The sequence below is a fragment of the Oncorhynchus mykiss genome, chromosome 18 (genome assembly GCF_013265735.2).
Source record: "Oncorhynchus mykiss isolate Arlee chromosome 18, USDA_OmykA_1.1, whole genome shotgun sequence".
Lineage (NCBI taxonomy): Eukaryota > Metazoa > Chordata > Actinopteri > Salmoniformes > Salmonidae > Oncorhynchus > Oncorhynchus mykiss.
In genome coordinates this window covers 58,588,646-58,610,254 of record NC_048582.1, presented here as the reverse complement: position 1 = coordinate 58,610,254, position 21,609 = coordinate 58,588,646, and the positions used below count along the sequence as shown (strand labels likewise).

The 21,609-nt window shown below is 44.6% G+C and overlaps 1 protein-coding gene across 11 annotated transcripts; it reads left to right on the top strand.

The window, feature by feature from the left end:
- The first annotated feature begins 577 nt into the window (after nucleotides 1-577).
- LOC110496603 (nuclear transcription factor Y subunit gamma) lies at nucleotides 578-21,160 on the top strand. Of its 11 annotated transcripts, none has more exons than XM_036953364.1 (12): nucleotides 588-2,711; nucleotides 6,705-6,808; nucleotides 6,988-7,059; nucleotides 9,163-9,276; nucleotides 12,455-12,550; nucleotides 14,136-14,294; nucleotides 16,594-16,665; nucleotides 18,488-18,640; nucleotides 18,916-19,020; nucleotides 19,362-19,415; nucleotides 19,514-19,618; nucleotides 19,955-21,160. In XM_036953364.1, the coding sequence occupies exons 1-12, from the start codon at nucleotides 2,387-2,389 to the stop codon at nucleotides 19,979-19,981; spliced, it is 1,386 nt and encodes a 461-aa protein (XP_036809259.1). In that variant the 5' UTR covers nucleotides 588-2,386; the 3' UTR covers nucleotides 19,982-21,160. The 11 variants fall into 11 exon arrangements, with proteins under 11 accessions (XP_021428266.2, XP_021428268.2, XP_036809259.1 ...); XM_036953362.1 differs by having other exon boundaries at nucleotides 598-2,711; nucleotides 18,916-19,026; XM_036953363.1 differs by having other exon boundaries at nucleotides 958-2,711; nucleotides 6,991-7,059; nucleotides 18,916-19,026.
- Nucleotides 21,161-21,609: the final 449 nt, after the last annotated feature.

The following is a 21,609-nucleotide window of genomic DNA, read 5'->3' as shown; positions in this document are numbered from 1 at the left end:
CTCCCTCTCTCTTTCCCCCTCCCTCTCTCTCTCCCCCTCCCGCTCTCTCTCTCCCCCTCCCGCTCTCTCGCTCCCCCCTCCCTCTCTGGTTTCTCTCTCTCCTCTGTTGAATGACCTTGGGAGATCAGAGCGGAGCGAGTTCTTCCTGGAGTTGGTTTGAAGCAGAACCAAGGGCAAAGTTTGCAGGGACAGAGCACAGCACAGGGCCAGTGGGATGGACGACTTTGACACGGGTCAGGGCTGGCTGTCAGACATTATTACAGGCCGCGGCTCTCTTCAAGCACAGCATCCACCGCAAACTGATCACAATGTGCTCCTACGGATCTAGCTACGTGTTCTTGGTTAGTCTGTAATTCACTGACTGGCTGAGAACAAGAACCAGGCTCCTATTTTGTTCTTGAGTAGATAATTTACCCGGCACGCTGCAACACTGCCAATTTCTGTTCTCTTATTTGTGTGCGTGTGTGTGTGTGTGTGTGTGTGGGGGGAGGGGGGAGGGGGGGGGGGGGGGTTTGGTTTTTTACCTCTGACCTGAATGAATATAGGTGCATTTGGTTTGATATGCCGCTGCTGCTTTGCCCATAATAGGATTCAACAATGATTGATTATTTTTTATTTTTTTTTCAGTTTATTTTCCGTCAGTTCCATTTGATTTCAATGCTTTTAGAAATGTTCATGTTCACACTTGTTCTTCCCAGTCTTCCCCCACTGATGTCACTGGATGAAACAGCTTGACTGAGCTTCCCATGTCAATCCATAACGTGAGAAGAAGAAGCATGAAAAATGGGACAGTGTTTTTCTGCTAAACAGAATCCTAGAGGGCTTGTATTTAGTGACTTTCCTTGAGTTGACCAAGGCAGTCATCCTTCTAGAATGTGACCTCCGCTATTGACGTTGCATGCAGCTTGTGCAATGTGTACCCTTACTGTTTGCACTGTAGGCTTATCATACATCATTTACTGATAGCCTAGCTAGCTTATATAGCCTAGCCATTGCCTTTGGTTGAATAACTGCGGTTTGTGTGCTCTTGCATCTGACATTTTGCAGTAGCTCACCTTAATGATTATTATAAGGATATAGTTTTATTCCGACAAGACAAAAAGTTAACATTCCCATCCTGTCCTTTTGCAGTCCTTTGAGGAAATTCTCTCTCCTTTCTTTCTTTCTCTCTCCTCTCTTTCTCCCTTTCTTTATCTCTTTCCTCTCTTTCTCTGATGGAGGATCTGATTAGTGACCTCTATTACTCTGTATCTGCCGTCATCACTTCAGTATTTTCACAACAATCAAGGAGGGGAGAATGGAGGTGGCAAGTGGGATTGACACGAGATGTCTCTTTTGAGCACCTGTCAACCTATTACAAATCTGTGAATATTTAATCATTTGGTTACCAAATAATGTATTTCCTGTAGAAGTTCCAGGCTGTTAAACAGTGAACTACACGTTTTGTTTTTGGAATGGATGTTTTAGTTGTTGGCCAAAGGCAAAGTGGTAGGCTACATTCCTCTGTTCCGAAAGGTCATTCCAGTTAGAGGTTGATGAAATAATCCAGGAGTAACATTATGCCAAATCATGTTAGTGTTAAAACAACACAATGCCCAGAGCCAAATAAACCCTCACATGAGCATGTAGTTGACCATTCAATGCATTCTTGTTTTTCTTCAACATTTCAGAGTTATTCAGTGCAGGCTCTCCTGGGGGAGTTTCACAAGTCTGGATTAATGAGTTAGCCAGAACTACTTCTGTCAACATTTTGAACCAGTCAGGAGTCATGGTACCATGACTGCAACATCTTTATCCTTTAACCCGCTCCATGCTAGCCTGAAACAATACAGACTACTGCATACCATAGAAGCCTATTATTGATATCCTACTGATGTTATTGGAATACATTAGAAAACACCTTTTTGGATGTTGTCCTCACTCAGGCCAAGGTTTGGCTATAGGCTAGGCTATAGGCTAGGCTACACTTATTGTCCATTAGTCAATAAATCTATTCCCTTTGTGAAGTTCCCCTGTGGTTACATTATGTTGTTAATGCACTCTAAAGCTTGAGGTTTGAAATAGGACCAACTAGTGTTGTGATGGTCATGGAATTGTGGATGACCGTAATTGTCTCATTAAAATCCACCAGCCAGGCCATTAAGGAAGCGATTAACTCAGTGTTCATCATTAGTGTTACTCATTCAGTTTCTTTCCGTCAGCGATGCATTTACCTGAACAGCGAACACCTCCCTATGCAGAAACAGCTACCTGCAGTGCATCACTCCAATCTGAAAAGTCACTCCTTTCTTGCACCTCGGACTCCCCCCTTGCAGAATCTACAAGAACAGGACCAGTACAGGCAAAAATGGTAATATCGTCTCTAGCTGAGATCTGAGAGGACTAGATGAAGAGTTTCCACCATTTTCCTTGCCCCTATCCAGTTGTTTCTGATGTTCTAGGGCGAGTTCAGCCCCAGAAGGGCCCAGGTATGGAGTGTCATTGTCAGTTTGGACCTGAAGCTGATGACACTGCTGTGAGTGTGTCCGTGGCCGACCTGCCAGGGGAGAGCAGAGGGGCTGGGCTTGGCAGGACAACAATGCTGCTGATTCAGCAGATCCGGCTGCTGAACACCATTTTACTTTCTCAGAGGGGAGAGAAAGGGGAGACACGGATGCAGGAGGAGAAGCGGCAGCGGATGGTCAGTGTTGCCGACGAAGCACACTGTGCAGGTCAGGAGAAACTGTACACCGCCATCTCCTCTTCTCTGACCACTGAAGGGCAACAGAACTGCAGAGGAGAGGAAAGCACCCCAGTGCAGCATAGCACCGCCAGCACAGTGCAGCATAGCACCGCCAGCACAGTGCAGCATAGCACCGCCAGCACAGTGCAGCATAGCACCGCCAGCACAGTGCAGCATAGCACAGTGGAACACAGCACAGTAAAAAACAGGGTAATGGCAGTGCAGAAGAACACATATCAAATACCAGCACATTACAGTACAGCACATTACATCATGTCACAGTGCTATGTGGACATAGGGTCCAAGTAGAGAGACACACCAGTGCAGCCAAGTGTAACCAGTCAACATCAGCAGTGGTGTAGTGGAGAGAGAACACACTTCACGTACCTTTTTTTGTTTGCGTGAGCACCTATTGTAGAAAAAATCTATTAAAATGACTCATTGTGAACAGTGACTGGTTACACTTGGCTGCACGGGTGTGTCTCTCTACTTGGACCCTATGTCCACATAGCACTATTTTGTTCTTTACCTCTACATCACACTGAACACTCCAAATGAACATGTGTTGGTCACTGCCTCTTCAAGGACATCAGTCCCCATTTGGAGAGGCTCACTCGTAGATATTGGATCAGGTTTCTGCTAGGCTAAGACTGGTTTATTGCCTACAGTGCTTATATGCATAGAGTGTCTATTGACGTGAGAACTGGTCTGTGGCGGGCGTCGTGTGTATATTGAAGGTCGTAGGGTCACACAGTGAGATTAATAATTGTATCACATGCTCTCCCCGAGAGAGCAAAGCCCCGCTCCGGAGCTATTTAGTTCAGTCAGCTGAGGTTTGGTGTGTGTGCGTGTGTAAGTGGAGACAGCTGTGGCGGTTAGGTCCTACTTGTTTATTTATTAATTAATTAATTTATCGCTCATTAATTGAAGTGTTTGCTCTTTTAATTCCCGTTCCCGCTCTCCATTTCCTCCCTGGGCCACCACAGAAATCCCACTGTTGCCGTGGTAATTAGCCAGATAGTCCTCTGTCATGGTGTTAAGTGAATCGTCTAATTATAATTTCTTATCTGGCTACCATTTGGAGAGAATACAAATGTTTTATTTATTTAAATGTAACCTTTATTTAACTAGACAAGTCGGCTAAGAACAAATTCTTATTTACAATGATGGCCTTCCGGGGAACAGTGGGTTAACTGCCTTGTTCAGTTGGCAGAACAACAGATTTTTACCTTGTCAGCTTGGGGATTCGATCTAGCAACCTTTTGGTTTCTGGCCCAACACTCTAACCACTAGGCTACCTGCCGCCCCCACATACACGCATACGTAAAAACAAAAGTTTGGGGTCACTTAGAAATGTCCTTGTTTTTGAAAGAAAATCACATTTTTTTTGCCCATTAAAATAACATCAAATTGATCAGAAATGCAAGTGTGTAGACATTGTTAATGTTGTAGCTGGAAACGGCAGATAAAAAAAAATATATATATATATATATATTTTTTTTTTTATCTGCCGTTTCCAGCTACAACATTAACAATATCTACAGAGGCGTACAGAGGCCCATTATCAGCAACCATCACTCCTCTGTTCCAATGGCACGTTGTGTTAGCTAATCCAAGTTTATCATTTTAAAAGGCTAATTGATCATTAGAAAACCCTTTTGCAATTGTGTTAGCAAAGCTGAAAAATGTTGTTCTGATTTAAAGAAGCAATAAAACTGGCCTTCTTTAGACTAGTTGAGTATCTGGAGCATCAGCATTTGTGGGTTCGATTCCAGGCTCACAATGGCCAGAAACAAAGGACTTTCTTCTGAAACTTGTCAGGCTGTTCCATGTGAGAATTTGCCAAGAAACTGAAGATCTCGTACAACGTTGTGTACTACTCCCTTCACAGAACAGCGCAAACTGGCTTTACAACATTAACAATGTCTACACTGTATTTCTGATCAATTTGACGTTATTTTAATGGACAAAAAATGTGTTTTTCTTTCAAAAACAAGGACATTTCTAAGTAACCCCAAACTTTTGAACGGTAGTGTACATACAGTACATGCATACACGGATGTCCTCTCCTACTGCATCCATCACAAGTTCAACTCCTGGCGCCGCTGTTAAAACGCTGGGCTGCCTTGGAGCTGTACAAAGTAGACAAATGAAACAGTGTTCCTGGAAGGTGTGTCATTCTACTGTTCTTTATGGTTTGTTTTGTCATTCTCCCACTCAGACCAGATCAGTTATGGTAAACTAGAAACAAAGGCATTTGGTTCTTCATTGTAGGCTTAGCCTGACTCCACCATAAGACTACAAATCCCATCATTGTTATCTTCATCTGTGCCCTCATGAATGCTGGGATTGTTTTGTCGGCTAAGGGGAAGCGGGTTAGTGATTTGCAACAGGACTTCAATCAACCTTGAAATGAAACTGGACACTGGGCAGTCCAACTCATCACAAACACTTTTAGAGGACAATAACTATCCTGGCCTGCCATTACATCTGGTCTGATTGATTAATCGACCCCTTCACCCCCCTGATTTCATTCTGATTGATTTACTCTCTATTTGAAAAGAACAGGAAGGAATGCTCATGGTTCAGAACTGATTTATTGTCATACTGTCTGTGTTTTGAACTAATGGAGGATGTGAGCTCAGCTGTGGCCAATGGTTGAGAGGCAGGACTAAGCTGTGGCCAATGGCTGAGAGGCAGGACTAGAGTCTTTGTGTGGTCATGTTTTTATGCTTCTCGCTCTCTTCTCGTTCTCTCTCGCTCTCTCATTCTCTCTTCTTTCTCTTGCATTCTCTCTCTCATATTCTCATCATGTTTGACCCACATAGCTGGTTTGCATAGCCGTCGGACTGCAACGACCCTCCCTCCCTCCTTCCCTGTCTCTTACCTCCCACTGTTCCAGCCTCTGGCACTTTTTCTCAGCGTTGGGGTAATGTTGCTCCGCTGTACACACCCCTGACTGGACACACACCACACCCAGCTATTATAGTTTCCCTTTTCTCTTGTTGCCTGTCCATTATTCCCAGGAAAGAAGAGAGGGAGAGGTGAGGTTGCACTGTAGACCGGCTCAGACAGGCAGGCTAATGTTCACAGCAGAATTCCTGGCATGCCATAGTAACCTGGCGCGTTCCCTTTCTGGGAGCCAGACTCAGGCCTCACGTTGCAGAGTTATGTGGATATGGAGGTGTGTGTGTTTTGGTGCTTGAGTGCGGGGGTGAGTTGTTACTACAGGGAGTGGAATACTCTGAGCTAGGCTTGTGCCGGTATACCGGGGTATTTTCAATTACCTACGGTATGATTTTTGTCAAAAGCAAATGTGCGGGCGTCCCAAAGCTCTGGGGGGTGCGTGCTACCCCACTGCTTATAATATGTTAACTATCTAAGATGTGCCAAATACGTTATGTTCCGTCAGGGCTCCAGCTATGCATGTAGTTTGCTAAGTATCTAAATGGCAGGATCAAGATCCCTGCTGCCTAAAGAATGGGGCACTCAGGCCTGTCCTCAGACTTGGGGTCACTAATACCCCACAGTGACATGACAGACTAGAGTCTTCTGTTTGATGCAGTTTGATGTAGCTGTAGGCTACTAATGTGGTTGTGCCATGCAGCGATCTGTCGTTAGGCATGTCAAGGATTGATGGGCGGCAACAGAAATAGAAACGGCCCGGCCTATATTTAAAATTCAATGTATTCTAATTGAAGGTTTTCCTATGGAGTTGCTAGAGCTCTGGCCAGTGGGGCCTTTGACTGCCATTGTCGGTCAACTCTGGTGTGCTGTTCTTGGTAGATTTGATTCACTCATCTGCCTTTCATTGATCGACCCTTTGCTCAAGATCATTGTTCATTCATACAGTAAATCATTGTTCATTCATACAGTAAATCATAGTATATGTTGTTTTTTCTGAATCTGATATTTGCCCTTTCACACTCTTTTCCTGTCTATCGGTCTCTCCCTCCTCCTCTCTCCCTCCCTCCCCCTGCAGTGAGCATGTCTGCAGATTCGTTTGGCGCCGGGGGCAGCGATGCCCAGCAGAGCCTACAGTCGTTCTGGCCACGCGTCATGGAAGAGATCAGGAACCTCACGGTGGTACGTCACGCCCTCCCTCCATCACACACACACACACACACACACACACACACACACACACACACACACACAAGCATGGATGTTGCAGACACACACACACCCTTCATTGTGGTACACATACATACCTCACAAGTGGTTTCCACATGACCTGCCCCTAACACCCCTTGGCTCTGTTTCAGAAGGATTTCCGCGTGCAGGAGTTGCCTCTCGCCCGAATCAAGAAAATCATGAAGCTGGATGAAGATGTGAAGGTAGGAGGCGGGGCTTACACGTCACAGGTCACCCCTCTCTGTGATCACTCTGATGTCTTCATCAACACCCTATTCAGATTACAAAACATGGCAATGTGTAGCTGAGGTGTCCACAGCTGGCTGAAATGAAGAGGATTCACAGGACCCACTAGCTCATTCTGTAGAAAATGCTTTGAGGAGGCATGTTATTTGCAGTCGTACTTCATCAAATTGTATTTGTCACATACACGTGTTTAGCAGATGTTATTGCGGGTGTAGCGAAATGCTTGTTTCTAGCTCCAACAGTGCAGTAATATCTAACAATTTACAACAATACACACACCCATCCCGTAGTGGCTAATAGACAAGCAGTAGCAGCTTAATAGACAAGCAGTAGCAGCTTAATAGACAAGCAGTAGCAGCTTTACTGGGTGGAGGAAGAAGCTGAACTGAAGGCTGCAGTTACAACTTGCACGCAATTTTAGTTGATTGTAACTGAGTTGCTTGTTGACTGCTTCGTGAAACACTCCTCTGCAACTCATCTGCAACTTGGTTGCACCCAGTTGAAACTTTTCAACTTTGTGCAACTAGTTGCAAGCAACAGCCAATCAAAACAGACACTTTTGTCACAGGATCCATTCTAAGGTTCGGAATTCTGACCCAATTGTCATGTCAACACAGCTGTCAGTGCTGCGCAGCACAAACCGCAATCAGGGTAGACAGAAGAGAGACTAGCCCAGCAGGAGAAGTATACAAATGATTGTACATGGTTTAGCAGTCAATAAATGTAAGTGATTCCAAACTTCTCCCGTACCAGTTTCAACTGAAATGGTCCACCATTTGATATAGCAGTGTGAGGGGTTGAGAGGGCCCGCCTCGCAGGGGACTGTTTCCTGACTACTGCCGAGGTGTAATGGTCTTTCTGGCGCTTATAGCTGCCAAGCATCACCCAGATGGGTGCTACACTTCAGTAGTGGACTATCCAGCCTACCTACAGAGGAGGAGACAACAGACGAGGTGCCTGATGAAGATCTCTGGGCTTGTCTAAGTAATTGACTGATACTGCTCCCTCTCTGTGCCATCGAAGCTCCCTCCACTTAAGCTACTGCCCAGCCTTCCTGAACTGCTTGTCTGAATGTAACAGTATAGCTTCCGTCCCTCTCCTTGCCCCTACCTGGGCTCGAACCAGGGACCCTCTGCACACATCGACAACAGCCACCCTCGAAGCGTTGTTACCCATCGCTCCACAAAAGCAGCGGCCTTTGCAGAGCAAGGGGAACAACTACTTCAAGGTCTCGGAGCGAGTGACATCACCGATTGAAACGCTATTAGCACGCACCCTGCTAACTAGCTAGGCATTTCACATTGGTTACATGAACAACACCTTATCTGAATCTGTGGAAGACCATCGCCCAAGACTTGCCAGATCTTTTATACATTTTTACAGCGTTTTTGAGATTCTGTTTGTAATGCTAAAAGATATATAAAAATAAATATATTGTAGTTTGTTGCTAGCTTGGTTAGCTCATAGCTAGCTAGCTGTGTTGGTGTTTGCGATGTCATTTTGGCTAACTAGCTAAATTGTACAGGTTGCATTTGTTCTATATCCGTGTTGTTACAATAACCAAACGGTTGGATAAACAAATTATTTGTGAAACCACAATGTAAGGCAGCAGGTGACATGATTGGTTGCATGCAATTTTATTTGCGTTTGAGTTCCTTCATGTAACAGCAAAGTTGAGATGATGTCATTTGCAACTAAAATTGGATGAAAGTTGCTTCATGTAACCCAAGCCTTGGAGATCAGCAGATCACTGACATGCTGCACATCTAGAGGGACCCTGCTAGCCATGATGCAGAGTGTGTGTTTGTTATGTTAGCCATGACCCAGCAGCTCTGTAGCCTGCTGCTTGCCTTCCGGGCGAACTCCCCGACATGCCCAACTTCTAAATGTCACTCAGTGGAAAGGTTTTCAAAAGTTTAGGTTAGGTCTCTTCCCTTTAGTAGCAAAGGCTACGGGCGGCCTATCTATACAACCCTATCTAGTTGTGTACGTCTGTGTGTTCTGTGTGTGTGTTCCCTGTTTCCCCCTAGTTCTAACATGTCATCACCGTGTCTCCATAGATGATCAGTGCGGAGGCTCCAGTGCTGTTTGCCAAGGCAGCTCAGATCTTCATCACAGAGCTCACGCTGAGGGCCTGGATTCACACTGAAGACAACAAGAGACGCACCTTACAGGTCAGTTACACCCTCCCTAGTGTGTAAAGAGGTCAAGCACGCATCTTCTCTAGTCTGTAAAGAGGTCACGCGCCTGCGCGCGCACGCAGATGCACATGCATTCTGCTGACCCAATTTTACATTTAAAGACAACACATGCAGTTGTGCTGGTCCCTGTGTGTGTGTAGAGGCCCCACACCGCCATCCCCTGAGGACCGGCTCTGTTAAAATCCTTTTCTGTCTGTCCCCTCTGAAAGCAAACCTTGGCTCCCGTGACCCACTTTTACTCGCAACGCCATTTTGCGCTCTTATCCCAGAACCAGGAGAATTACATGGATCCTGGAGTGACGCTAGGGAATGGGGAAGACCTAGAGAGGGACAACGTGAAAGCGATTGTGGGGAGAGAGTGTGAGAGAAGAGAACGGGAGAGCGAGTGAGAGAAGCAAGAGGAAGGGAGAGAGAGAAAAGAGGGAGACTGGGAGAGGGATAGAAAAGAGAGGGAGAGAAAAGAGTGGGTTGATCAGAGTGGTTTTGAAAGCCCGGGCTAGTCGCACCTGTGTGTCAGAGGGCAGACTACTAGCCAGTCAGCCATACAATGAAACATTAAAGCAGAGTGCCCCAGTTCTCTCTCTTCTTCATCCATGCACACAGAGCCTTCAGAAAGTATTCACACCCCACATTTTGTTGTGTTACAAAGTGGTATTCAAATATATTTAATTGAAATGTCTTGTCAACCTTCTACACAACATACTCTGTCAAAGTCGTAGAAAAATTCTAACATTTAAAAAAAATATTTTTTTAATAATAAATACTAGTGTCTTGATTAGATAATTAATTATTCAACCCCGAGTCAATACATGTTAGAATCACAGCTATTACAGCTGTGAGTTTTTTGGGGTATGTCTCTAAGAGCTTTGCACACCTGCATTGTACAATATTTGCTAGACAGCCATTTTTAAGTCTTTCCATAGATTTCGAAGCCAATTTAGGTCAAAACTGTATCTAGGCCAGTCAGAAATGTTCAATGTCATCTTGGTAAGCAACTCCAATTTGCAAGGTTGCTAGCCAACTAGCATTACGTTAGCAATGCATTAGTCAGCCAGTTGCTATCAACACCTATCTTACAGCTGCATTAAATTAAACCATCTAACCAGTTATCAAATAATGTTACCGGTTTATGTAGTTATCTTGGCCAGCTAGCTAAAGTTAGCTGGCTAAGTTAGCTAGCAGGCTAAAATAACTAAGTAATCTAGCCAACCACCACCGTCAACAAAGCTAAGTAGTAAGCCAGAGAACAACTAGTCTAGCACAGGCAGGGACCCACAGAACGAACACACACAAAAAAATAAATATATATTTAATTTATTTTCCCCCCACAATTCCACAATTACCAGTGCAAAAATGTTAATTACCGCAACTGTTTATCCAAGGTCTTTACAGATAATATTGGTTTATTAAGATGTGGATATTTGTGGCATATAAGAGAATAACTTAACTTAAACTTTATTTTAAGTGTTACGGTAATGAGACCACGCACACTGGTTTTATGTAATAAATATTTTAGTTTAATGTCAATTTAAAGTAGTATACCATTTTTAAATTACAAATTACAGCAAGATATTTTGTTCTATTCAAATAAGTTAGGTTTTTCTAAAGTAAAATTGTATAAAATTACCAGAGAATTTAATCCAGACGCATTTCGGTAATGGGAATTTGGGGTGGAAATCTATTTAAAGTAACACAACATGATAGTTGATTGTTGCAGATGCATCATGGTTTTGTAACCCCATTTGCTGCAGACATGTTTAAAATTGGTTTCATGATAATCACCTAGCTGAGTTGGCTAAGGAGAGAGGTGCTTCAGCGGGAGAGGCCATTTCACCAACCGAGGGGGAGTCTGCTAATCCAATAGCGATATAGTGAGGTAAATCTAAAGAAAGATTCCAGAGGCAATCATCCAGACGCGGCATTGGTCACAGGAGATGAGGAGGAGAGTCTACAATAAGACGGCGATCGTAGGAAAACTCCAGGCAGATTGAAATGATCACAACAGCACAGTCAGTCATCTACGGTAGCTCGCTAGTACTAAGCCAAGGTTGAAAAACTCTGGTACCCTACTTTGTGGAGATCACGCGGCCCCCACATGTGGGGAATCTGATTGGTTGTTTACTTAACACCGCCTTGTGTTTGGTGGATTATAGCTCACCACTGACAACACTCGGTCTGCATGGCTAGTGGCTAACGTTAGCCAACTCAAGCTAACTAACGCAGGGTAGTTTCTCCATAAGACGTTGAGAAATAGCGCCTTGTGGGTAGTTTAGAAGATATCCCTGGACATAAGTTATTAAATATGTTAAAACAACATAAGTATGTTTGTAGTTATAGGTAACCATATCGTGACTACAACTAAGTTACTAAGTCTTTGACCACACTGTGTTTTTACTTTGGTGAGTAAAAACGAATGCTTCCTACCCTTTAATAACCTCGAAATAGAATGCCAATTTGGTTTCAAGTTCCTCACGTTAATTGCATTTTTACACCACAGGTGGTGTTACATGTGTTTTATTAATAAGACAGCTCTGCTTGCAATCACACTCATTCTATCTCTCTTTCACACACTCCGGCTCTCGTCGGTGCTAGGGTTCCGTTGTGCCAACGGCACGCCGATCAGGGTCTCCATGGCGACGCTCATCAATATAACAACTGTGGATGTGACCCAGTGTTACCTGATATATTAATCTCACAGCGCTATAAATACACATATGTAGGGGGCCCCAATGGGGGGACTTAGATGCCAATATCCTGTGGAAAATGACACACACACTAGAGGAGTGGGCCTCGGGAGGACAGTGATGCTAAGAATACATCACACAACTCCCGGTGTCCTTAATCTGGTGCTGCTCACAGTGGGCCTATGGCTCTATGGCTAATTCTGCTGTTTTTACATGGTATGTGTTGATTGAAGTAGGCAAAGCTTTTTACAGTTCCACTGAGAGCAAACTCCTTTTTACTATTGTTTACAAAGCTGTTCGAGTTTGACCTAGAAGTTTTTAATAAACTGTCTTTTCTTCGAACGCTTTCAAAAAGGCTATATTTGGAGCAGCAGAAGTACAAAGCCAGTTTTATATTTAGCCTAGTTTTTTCACATACTGATGAGGAGCCTAATGTTCAGCCTCAACTCTTATTTCCTGTGTTACAGAGGAACGACATTGCCATGGCGATAACGAAGTTTGACCAGTTTGACTTCCTTATCGACATTGTGCCCCGGGACGAGCTCAAGCCCCCCAAACGACAGGTATGGTGTGTGTGTGTGTGTGTGTGTGTGGGTCTATCTACATTTACTTTCAGGACCCCGTCAGGGTGGAGTACCACTCCTGGCAGCCTAGAGACGCTGTAAACATCCTTGACTGGAAGCTGGGGTTTGGACAGCAAGGGCTTTCAGTCGGATGTTTGCAGCGTCTGGCTGCCCATTACTTCCAACAGTGCCACCATAGCTTCTAATCTCCATCAGAACCACCACCATAGCTTCTAATCTCCATCAGAACCACCACCATAGCCTCTAATCTCCATCAGAACCACCACCAATACACCACCATAGCCTCTAATCTCCATCAGAACCACCACCAATACACCACCATAGCCTCTAAACTCTATCAGAACCACCACCATAGCCTCTAATCTCCATCAGAACCACCACCATAGCCTCTAAACTCTATCAGAACCACCACCATAGCCTCTAATCTCCATCAGAACCACCACCATAGCCTCTAAACTCTATCAGAACCACCACCATAGCCTCTAATCTCCATCAGAACCACCACCAATACCCCATAGCTTGTAATCACTATCAACATAATCACCACTGTGTTAATGGCTGCCCCCTCTACCACATTACAGTCCTGACCCAGATTTATGGTGTGTTAGGCTGAACAGTGGCTCCTAAGCATTTTAAGTTGTGGCCACCTAAATAGACCAATTCACCAAGTCTGTGGCCAGGGGTGTAAACATCCTACACTCTCAGCTGTGACATCATCGAGCTGGGAGAGGGGTGTTTACGCTTCTGGTGACGGGGAAACTGCCACCTCCTACAGTAGCCTGGAAGATCAACCACCTTTTAGGGAACTGTTACCTTGTACTTCTGACAATGATGAGGCCTTGAGTTGACTTTTCTGAGCACAAAGAAATATGGTGCTTGTAGTGCTGTGGCATTGCTCTAACTGGCAGTTGTTAGACCATATCAGACTAGACACAAAGAGCCTTCATGCTTGTTAATGGCTGACGAAATGTCCAATGTGTCATTGAATGAGCTTTCCATTCACAGTTTATGATTAAAACATTCTCAATAGTGTGCCAAGGTCTTGTTTTCATGAATGGAAACGATCCCTTTCTGTCTGCTGAAGTGTTCTTGTGTTCTGAAAAGTATTGTTGGGTTGTGAAAACCCATTGTCTTGACGAAGACCCATAAGGCCTTGAGCCTGAGTGTTGTCGACTGGGATCATCAAGGTCCTCCAGTGCTAATGGATCCTCCGGTTGTGTCCCAATCGGTACCCTATTCCCTATGTAGTGCACTACTTTTGACCAGGGCCCATAGGGCTCCCATAGGGCTCTGGTCAAAAGCAGTGCACTGAATAGAGAATATGGTGCCATTTGGGATGTACCCTCTATTTAGAATCACATTACTCATCCATCCAGACCCTATCAGTTATTAATCTGGGTCTCTTACCTATTGTATTACACTGCCAAAATAATTCATGGAGATGTAATGGACTGATAGGCTTCTCTGTTATCCCCTCTCTCTTTCTCTCACCATCTCTCTCGCTCACCATTTCTCTCTCTTTTTTTCTCTCTCTCTTGCCCCCTCTCTTTTTGTATGTGTACAGGAGGAGGTGCGTCAGTCGGTGGCCCCAGCAGAGCCGGTTCAGTACTACTTCACCCTGGCTCAGCAGCCAGGCCAGGTGCAGGGCCAGCAGGCCACTGGACAACAGGCTACCACCATCCAGCCTGGACAGATCATCATCGCACAGCCACAGCAAGGACAGGTAAACTGGAGAACAGACCTGCACTGACACAGACGGAGAGACCACATGTGCAGACACACACACTCACCACCAGACATACGGAGCATACTACTCCACAAACAACCGGTAAGCTACCAACAGTCAGCCTAGGCAAAGATGTAGTGTACACCACACACACACCGTGACACAGCCTGGCAGATCACCAGCTCTCCTAACACTCTCCCAGTCAACAACCCTCTCCAACCCTGTCCACTATAAAGCAGTGTGAATGGGGTAATAACAGTGGGTTTTATTGATATTATCCTTGGCAAGCACAGCCAAACCGCACTCTGGCCTCCACTCTTTCCCACCAGCAGGGATGAATGTCCCGTTCACACCCAGCACACAAACACACAGCTATAAAAGCAGTGATACAGGGCCATTTGATCTGCCCACTTCAGTCACTCCCCTCTCTGCTGGATGTCCAGAACAGTACAGTAACACTAGGTGTCCCTGTCACCCTATTCCCTATTCAGTGCACTACTTTTGACCAGGGCCCATAGGGATTAGGGTGCCATTTGGGATGCAACCTAGACTCCCTGTGAGACTGCTCTCTGCCACTCCGCTGTACTTATCTCTGAAGAGGAGGAACATATGAGTAAACAGATGGGTGGGTTGCCCTAGTCTTTTTCCTTCTCTGAGTGTGGTTCCCCAGGCACCCCTCTCTCTCTTTTGTGTTCCCTCTCTTGCTCCATTATTCTCCCTCCCTGTTGAATGTGTTCTCTCTCCTTGCTTCAGCAGGCTGCCTTCGTTTCACTGATCTGTCACAGTTCCAAAGCCACAGTCAGGCTAGAGCTGCTACTGTTACTACCACAGTCACCGAGCAGAGCAGGGGAGGTCACTACATGACTGGCACCTTAGAATAGGTGACTAGTTTAGACTACTGGGTTACAGTTAAGAGGCCAGGGAGGAAGAGGGATGGTGGGATGGAAGAGGGGAAAGGATCTGAAAAACAGATGGATAAAGTGTGAGATACCTGGGGTTTGTGGGAGGAGGGTAATGAGGTCCTAATTCATTGCTCAATTCCTGTGTGTGTGTGTGTGTGTGTGTGTGTGTGTGTGTGTGTGTGTTTGCCAGACTTGCCTGCTAAGAGCTTTCGGTGTCACTAGTCGTCACTGTTGCACCAGTTCTGTCACATTCCCTCTCGGGCCACAAAGTCCCTAACGGACTGATCTGTTACGAAACCAAACCTCCATTTCTATTGCACATCTACAGTGTCTTATTGGAACTCCCATTTCCTACTGTAGGATACATCTTTATCTTCATTAACAGCTGCTCTTTCTCCATTAAATCTGCATCCCTTCTGCTCTATGCATTTCTTCCAACCATAATTCAGTTCACATGCTCATTGTTTGTTGTGTGTGATCTGATGACGGGTGTCTGACTGTGTGTGATCTGATGACAGGTGTCTGACTGTGTGTGATCTGATGACAGGTGTCTGACTGTGTGTGATCTGATGACAGGTGTCTGACTGTGTGTGATCTGATGACAGGTGTCTGACTGTGTGTGTGATCTGATGACAGGTGTCTGACTGTGTGTGTGATCTGATGACAGGTGTCTGACTGTGTGTGTGATCTGATGACAGGTGTCTGACTGTGTGTGTGATCTGATGACAGGTGTCTGACTGTGTGATCTGATGACAGGTGTCTGACTGTGTGTGATCTGATGACAGGTGTCTGACTGTGTGTGTGATCTGATGACCGGTGTCTGACTGTGTGTGTGATCTGATGACCGGTGCCTGACTGTGTGTATGTGTGTGATCTGATGACTGGTGTCTGACTGTGTGTGTGAGATCTGATGACCGGTGTCTGACTGTGTGTGTGTGAGATCTGATGACCGGTGTCTGACTGTGTGTGTGTGTGTGATCTGATGACCGGTGTCTGACTGTGTGTGTGATCTGATGACCGGTGTCTGACTGTGTGTGTGTGTGTGATCTGATGACCGGTGTCTGACTGTGTGTGTGTGTGTGTGTGTGTGTGTGATCTGATGACCGGTGTCTGACTGTGTGTGTGTGTGTGTGTGTGTGTGATCTGATGACCGGTGTCTGACTGTGTGTGTGTGTGTGTGTGTGTGTGTGATCTGATGACCGGTGTCTGACTGTGTGTGTGTGTGTGTGTGATCTGATGACCGGTGTCTGACTGTGTGTGTGAGATCTGATGACAGGTGTGTGTGTGTGTGTGTGTCCTACTTTTTCCTTTGCACTCTGCACTCTGCATGTGCTTGTAGTCATGTTTGTAAAGCTCCCTCTTTCTCTTCCTCTCTCTTCCTTCCCCCCCTTCAGGTGCTGCAGGGGACCACAATGCAACAGTTACAGCAGGTGCAGGTAGCCCAGTCACAGGGCACACCTATCACGGTAAACCCCCCCCCATCTGAAACACCCCTCCCCATCCCAGTACTCCTAGTTGTAGGGTGAAGTTGCTCATTAGGGACATTAGTCAGATCAGCTGTCTCATTAGGGATGTTAGTCAGATCAGATTAGCTGTCTCATTAGGGACTTTAGTCAGATTAGCTGTCTCATTAGGGACGTTAGTCAGATCAGATTAGCTGGCTCATTAGGGACATTAGTCAGATCAGCTGTCTCATTAGGGACGTTAGTCAGATCAGATTAGCTGGCTCATTAGGGACATTAGTCAGATCAGCTGTCTCATTAGGGACGTTAGTCAGATCAGATTAGCTGGCTCATTAGGGACATTAGTCAGATCAGCTGTCTCATTAGGGATGTTAGTCAGATCAGATTAGCTGTCTCATTAGGGACGTTAGTCAGATCAGCTGTCTCATTAGGGATGTTAGTCAGATCAGATTAGCTGTCTCATTAGGGACTTTAGTCAGATTAGCTGTCTCATTAGGGATGTTAGTCAGATCAGATTAGCTGGCTCATTAGGGACATTAGTCAGATCAGCTGTCTCATTAGGGATGTTAGTCAGATCAGATTAGCTGTCTCATTAGGGACGTTAGTCAGATCAGATTAGCTGTCTCATTAGGGACGTTAGTCAGATTAGCTGTCTCATTAGGGACGTTAGTCAAATCAGATTAGCTGTCTCATTAGGGACGTATGTCAGATCAGATTAGCTGTCTCATTAAGGACGTATGTCAAATCAGATTAGCTGTCTCATTAGGGACGTTAGTCAGATCAGATTAGCTGTCTCATTAGGGACATTAGTCAGATCAGCTGGCTCGTTAGTGACGTTAGTCAGATTAGCTGTCTCATTAGGGACGTTGGTCAGATCAGATTAGCTGTCTCATTATGGACGTTAGTCAGATCAACTGGCTCATTAGGGACGTTAGTCAGATCAGCTGTCTCATTAGGGATGTTAGTCAGATCAGATTCGCTGTCTCAGTGGGGATGTTAGATCAGATTCGCTGTCTCAGTGGGGATGTTAGTCAGATCAGATTAGCTGTCTCATTAGGGACATTAGTCAGATCAGATTAGCTGTCTCATTAGGGACGTTAGTCAGATCAGATTAGCTGTCTCATTAGGGACATTAGTCAGATCAGATTAGCTGTCTCATTAGGGACATTAGTCAGATCAGATTAGCTGTCTCATTAGGGACATTAGTCAGATCAGATTAGCTGTCTCATTAGGGACATTAGTCAGATCAGATTAGCTGTCTCATTAGGGACATTAGTCAGATCAACTGGCTCATTAGTGATGTTAGTCAGATCAGATTAGCTGTCTCATTAGGGATGTTAGTCAGATCAGATTAGCTGTCTCATTAGGGACGTTAGTCAAATCAGATTAGCTGTCTCATTAGGGATGTTAGTCAGATTATCTGTCTCATTAGGGATGTTAGTCAGATCAACTGGCTCATTAGTGATGTTAGTCAGATCAGATTAGCTGTCTCATTAGGGACGTTAGTCAGATTAGCTGTCTCATTAGGGATGTTAGTCAGATCAGATTAGCTGTCTCATTAGGGACGTTAGTCAGATCAGATTAGCTGTCTCATTAGGGATGTTAGTCAGAGCTGGCTCATTAGATCAGATCAGTTGGCTCATTATGGACGTTAGATCGGATCGGCTGGTTTATTAGGGACGTTAGATCTGATCGGCTGGTTTATTAGGGACGTTAGATCGTCTGGATTTCTTTCCTTCTTTCTTTGGGACAATCATCACATTACATGACTCAGTCACCAGACTCTCAGTCGTTCAACAATGAATCTTCCTTCTCCACCCTGAAGGGAGGCGCTCCAATGACCATGCAGGTGGGAGACCAGCAGGTCCAGATAGTACAGGCGTCGTCCCAGGGCCAGACCCAGACGGTGCAGTCAGGACAGACCATGCAGGTCATGCAGCAGATAATCACCAACTCCGCAGAGATCCAGCAGATACCAGTAAGAGAGACGGATATAGAGGAGGAAAGTCTCCTAGAATGACCTTACTGGAAAGATTATAATCATTGTAAAGCTCCATTTTCTAATGATATTTACACAACATTTTCTTCAGTTAAATATTGGAGATAAATCTCCTTATAGTTGGTGAACCTTATACAGTCCTCCATTTTGACGCTCTGCTCTAACTAGCTCAGTGATCATGATAACCTCTGCGTTGTGTATCTATGACCTTCCCATCCTAAAGTGTGTCTCCCCCGTGTGGTGGCTGTGTGCAGGTGCAGCTGAACAATGGTCAGTTGCAGTACATTCGGCTGGCACAGCCTGTCTCTGGCACACAGGTGGTTCAGGGACAGATCCAGACGCTGGGTAACACTCAGCAGGTACAGGTACTGAACATGGACCTTTTTAAAAAATCCATAGTATCGCATCAGATGTATGTAGACACTTCACCTCTGTAATGTAGTGTCTGGTACGGTATCACTGTTAGTTTATGAAATAACATTAAGGTAGTAACATATGATAACATTCAAAATATGATATGATTATTCATCTTAAAAATGTGTGTTTTCAATATTGTTTTGTAATTCTATTTCTATATTGTTAATTTCCTTCAATTGCATTTTAATAGAGGTGTAGGTTTGAATAGTGGCTGTGTGAAGCACTGTGACTGACTGACTCCTCTCTCTCTCTCTCTCTCTCTCTCTCTCTGGTTTGTTCTCAGATTACACAGACAGAGCAAGGCCAGCAGCAATTCAACCAGTTTACTGACGGACAGGTAAGAGGAACATCTCAGTGACCTCTCACTCCTGTCGCTCGCTCACTCCCGCACATCCTTTACTCTCTCTCTCTCTTTCTCTCTCTCTCTCCTTACAGCAGTTGTATCAGATTCAGCAGGTGATGCCGGCAGGACAGGACCTAAGCCAGCCGTTGTTCATCCAGTCCACCAATCAGACGGCTGATGGACAGGTCACCACACAGGTCAGCACAGACTGAGGCTCTGGAAGCATCCTCCTGACCACCAAACCATTGACCACACCACCTGCTACCATCCATAAGGACAACACTGGCTCAAACGCCAAGGGACCTCCTAGGAGGCGTCCAAAATGGTCAAAAGTAGAGCCCAATATAGGGTGCCATTTGGGATGTACCCTTACCCTCATTCAATACACTGGTCTATGACATGACACCGGTACTTAAAAGGAACTGTCTGACAACAACAGTTCTTAATTCAGTATACTGGGTCATATACCAAAGGGACTGCTCTACAACTCCCTCTCATTCCCATTTAATATCGTCTCTCTCTGCCTCCGTTAGTTCCTCCAGGCACCCACTCTCACCTGATACGTTCCCCAAAAAAGCCCCCATTCATGAGAGCTACACACAGGGTATCCGAACACTGAATCCTCCAGGACCCAACTCTCCTCCGTTTTAGTGACCAGCTGTTCATCCTCAATGTCTGTAAACCCTTTATGTAAAAACCTCCTCTGTATATTCTCTGTCTCTCTGTGAAGTACACCATATGGGTGGCTCTTGTGTTCTCTATGGGTACGTCCCAAATGGCTCCCTATTCCCTATACAATGCACTCATTTTGACCACGGTCCAAAGGGTTTTGGTCAAAAGTAGTGCTCTATATAGGGAATATAATGCATTGGGATGCATCCTATGGAAGGCTTGGCCCTTGTTTTGTCTACAAGCCAAGAGAACATAAATCCTTTGTTTGTAATGTTTTTATGTGTAGACGTTTAAAATAATAATCTATAAAGCCATACTCTTACCTAACCCATTTATTTCACAATAAATCATTGTCAATTGTACGAGACCAGCCATGATAGGTCAATTAAGTTATGTTAGTTTCTGGCAGGTTTTTCACATTGACGAGACATTGCCATCGATGAAAGGGCTTCTTACTGTATGATTGAGTTTGAATTTTGTGTGTGTGTGTGTCATTCAATATTGTGCAGTTACTGCAGTATACTTTCCCCATGGCCCAGTGATCCTATTCACCTCTTCAGTGCCCCCTCTTCTCTATTTCCTCTTCTATTCCCCTCCGTCTCTCCATTCATTTCCACTGATCACTCTATCATTGTTAGAGCAGGGAGAGGTTAGGCCTTTCTGTCTCTATGCAGTCTCTTCTTTCTCCCCTTCTCTCTTTTTCTCTCCCTTTACTGTTTCCTGTATCCAGAGAGGTTTGTGGTTCTCCTGCCTGCTCTGAGGAAGCCTCCTGTATAAAAACAACTCCACTGGGAGAAAGGCCTCTTTTTATAAACTCTTATTTTGAAATCCTGTTGTAACTTGTCAATGTTAATTTGTTTTTATGATCACCCCTCTCCCTCCTCCCCTTTCTTATTTAGTAAGTTTAATTGTTATCATTGCTGTTCTTATTATTGTCGAGTTGCATGTAGTTTAAACTGCCAGCATGATATGCAATAGATGGGTAGACATTCTATTTTGTAAGCAAACTTTGGGTTTGTGAGAAAATAAAATGCAAATTAAAAACATTACATGCAATCTTTTTTCAACAGAAGTTTTTCTGCATTTTTTTCCCCCAACAGTATTGTTGTGATGTGTGCATAAAAAAGATTATGTAAGAGGATTTAAATCTATTCATAAACTATTGGTAACCACTGTGTAGTACAACAGGCACTGTTCTTTAGCAAAGCAATTTCACGTACTGTATAGCCATTTTGGGTACTTCAGATAATTACAGACATCTGTGATAATCTACGGATTTCTGTGCGGCCTTATCACATAGAATATATCAAATAATTAAATAAGATCATTTTAAAATAACAATAGAATAACAAAGCTTTAAAATATTATCCTAAATATAAACCATCAATGGAATGGAGCCAATGGAATGGCATCAAACGCATGGAAACCATGTGTTTGATGTATTTGATACCATTCCACTCATTCTGCTCCAGCCATTGCACATCTATTTGACTGAAGTCAATAATTGTAAGAGTTG

Excerpts from the sequence above, each read along its gene's own strand:
- LOC110496603 (XM_036953362.1), top strand. The coding sequence starts at position 2,387 with ATGAAGAGTTTCCACCATTTTCCTTGCCCCTATCCAGTTGTTTCTGAT. Across the intron at positions 6,809-6,987 it reads AGATCAGGAACCTCACGGTG|AAGGATTTCCGCGTGCAGGA; the intron begins GTACGTCACGCC and ends GCTCTGTTTCAG. Across the intron at positions 9,277-12,454 it reads ACAAGAGACGCACCTTACAG|AGGAACGACATTGCCATGGC; the intron begins GTCAGTTACACC and ends CCTGTGTTACAG.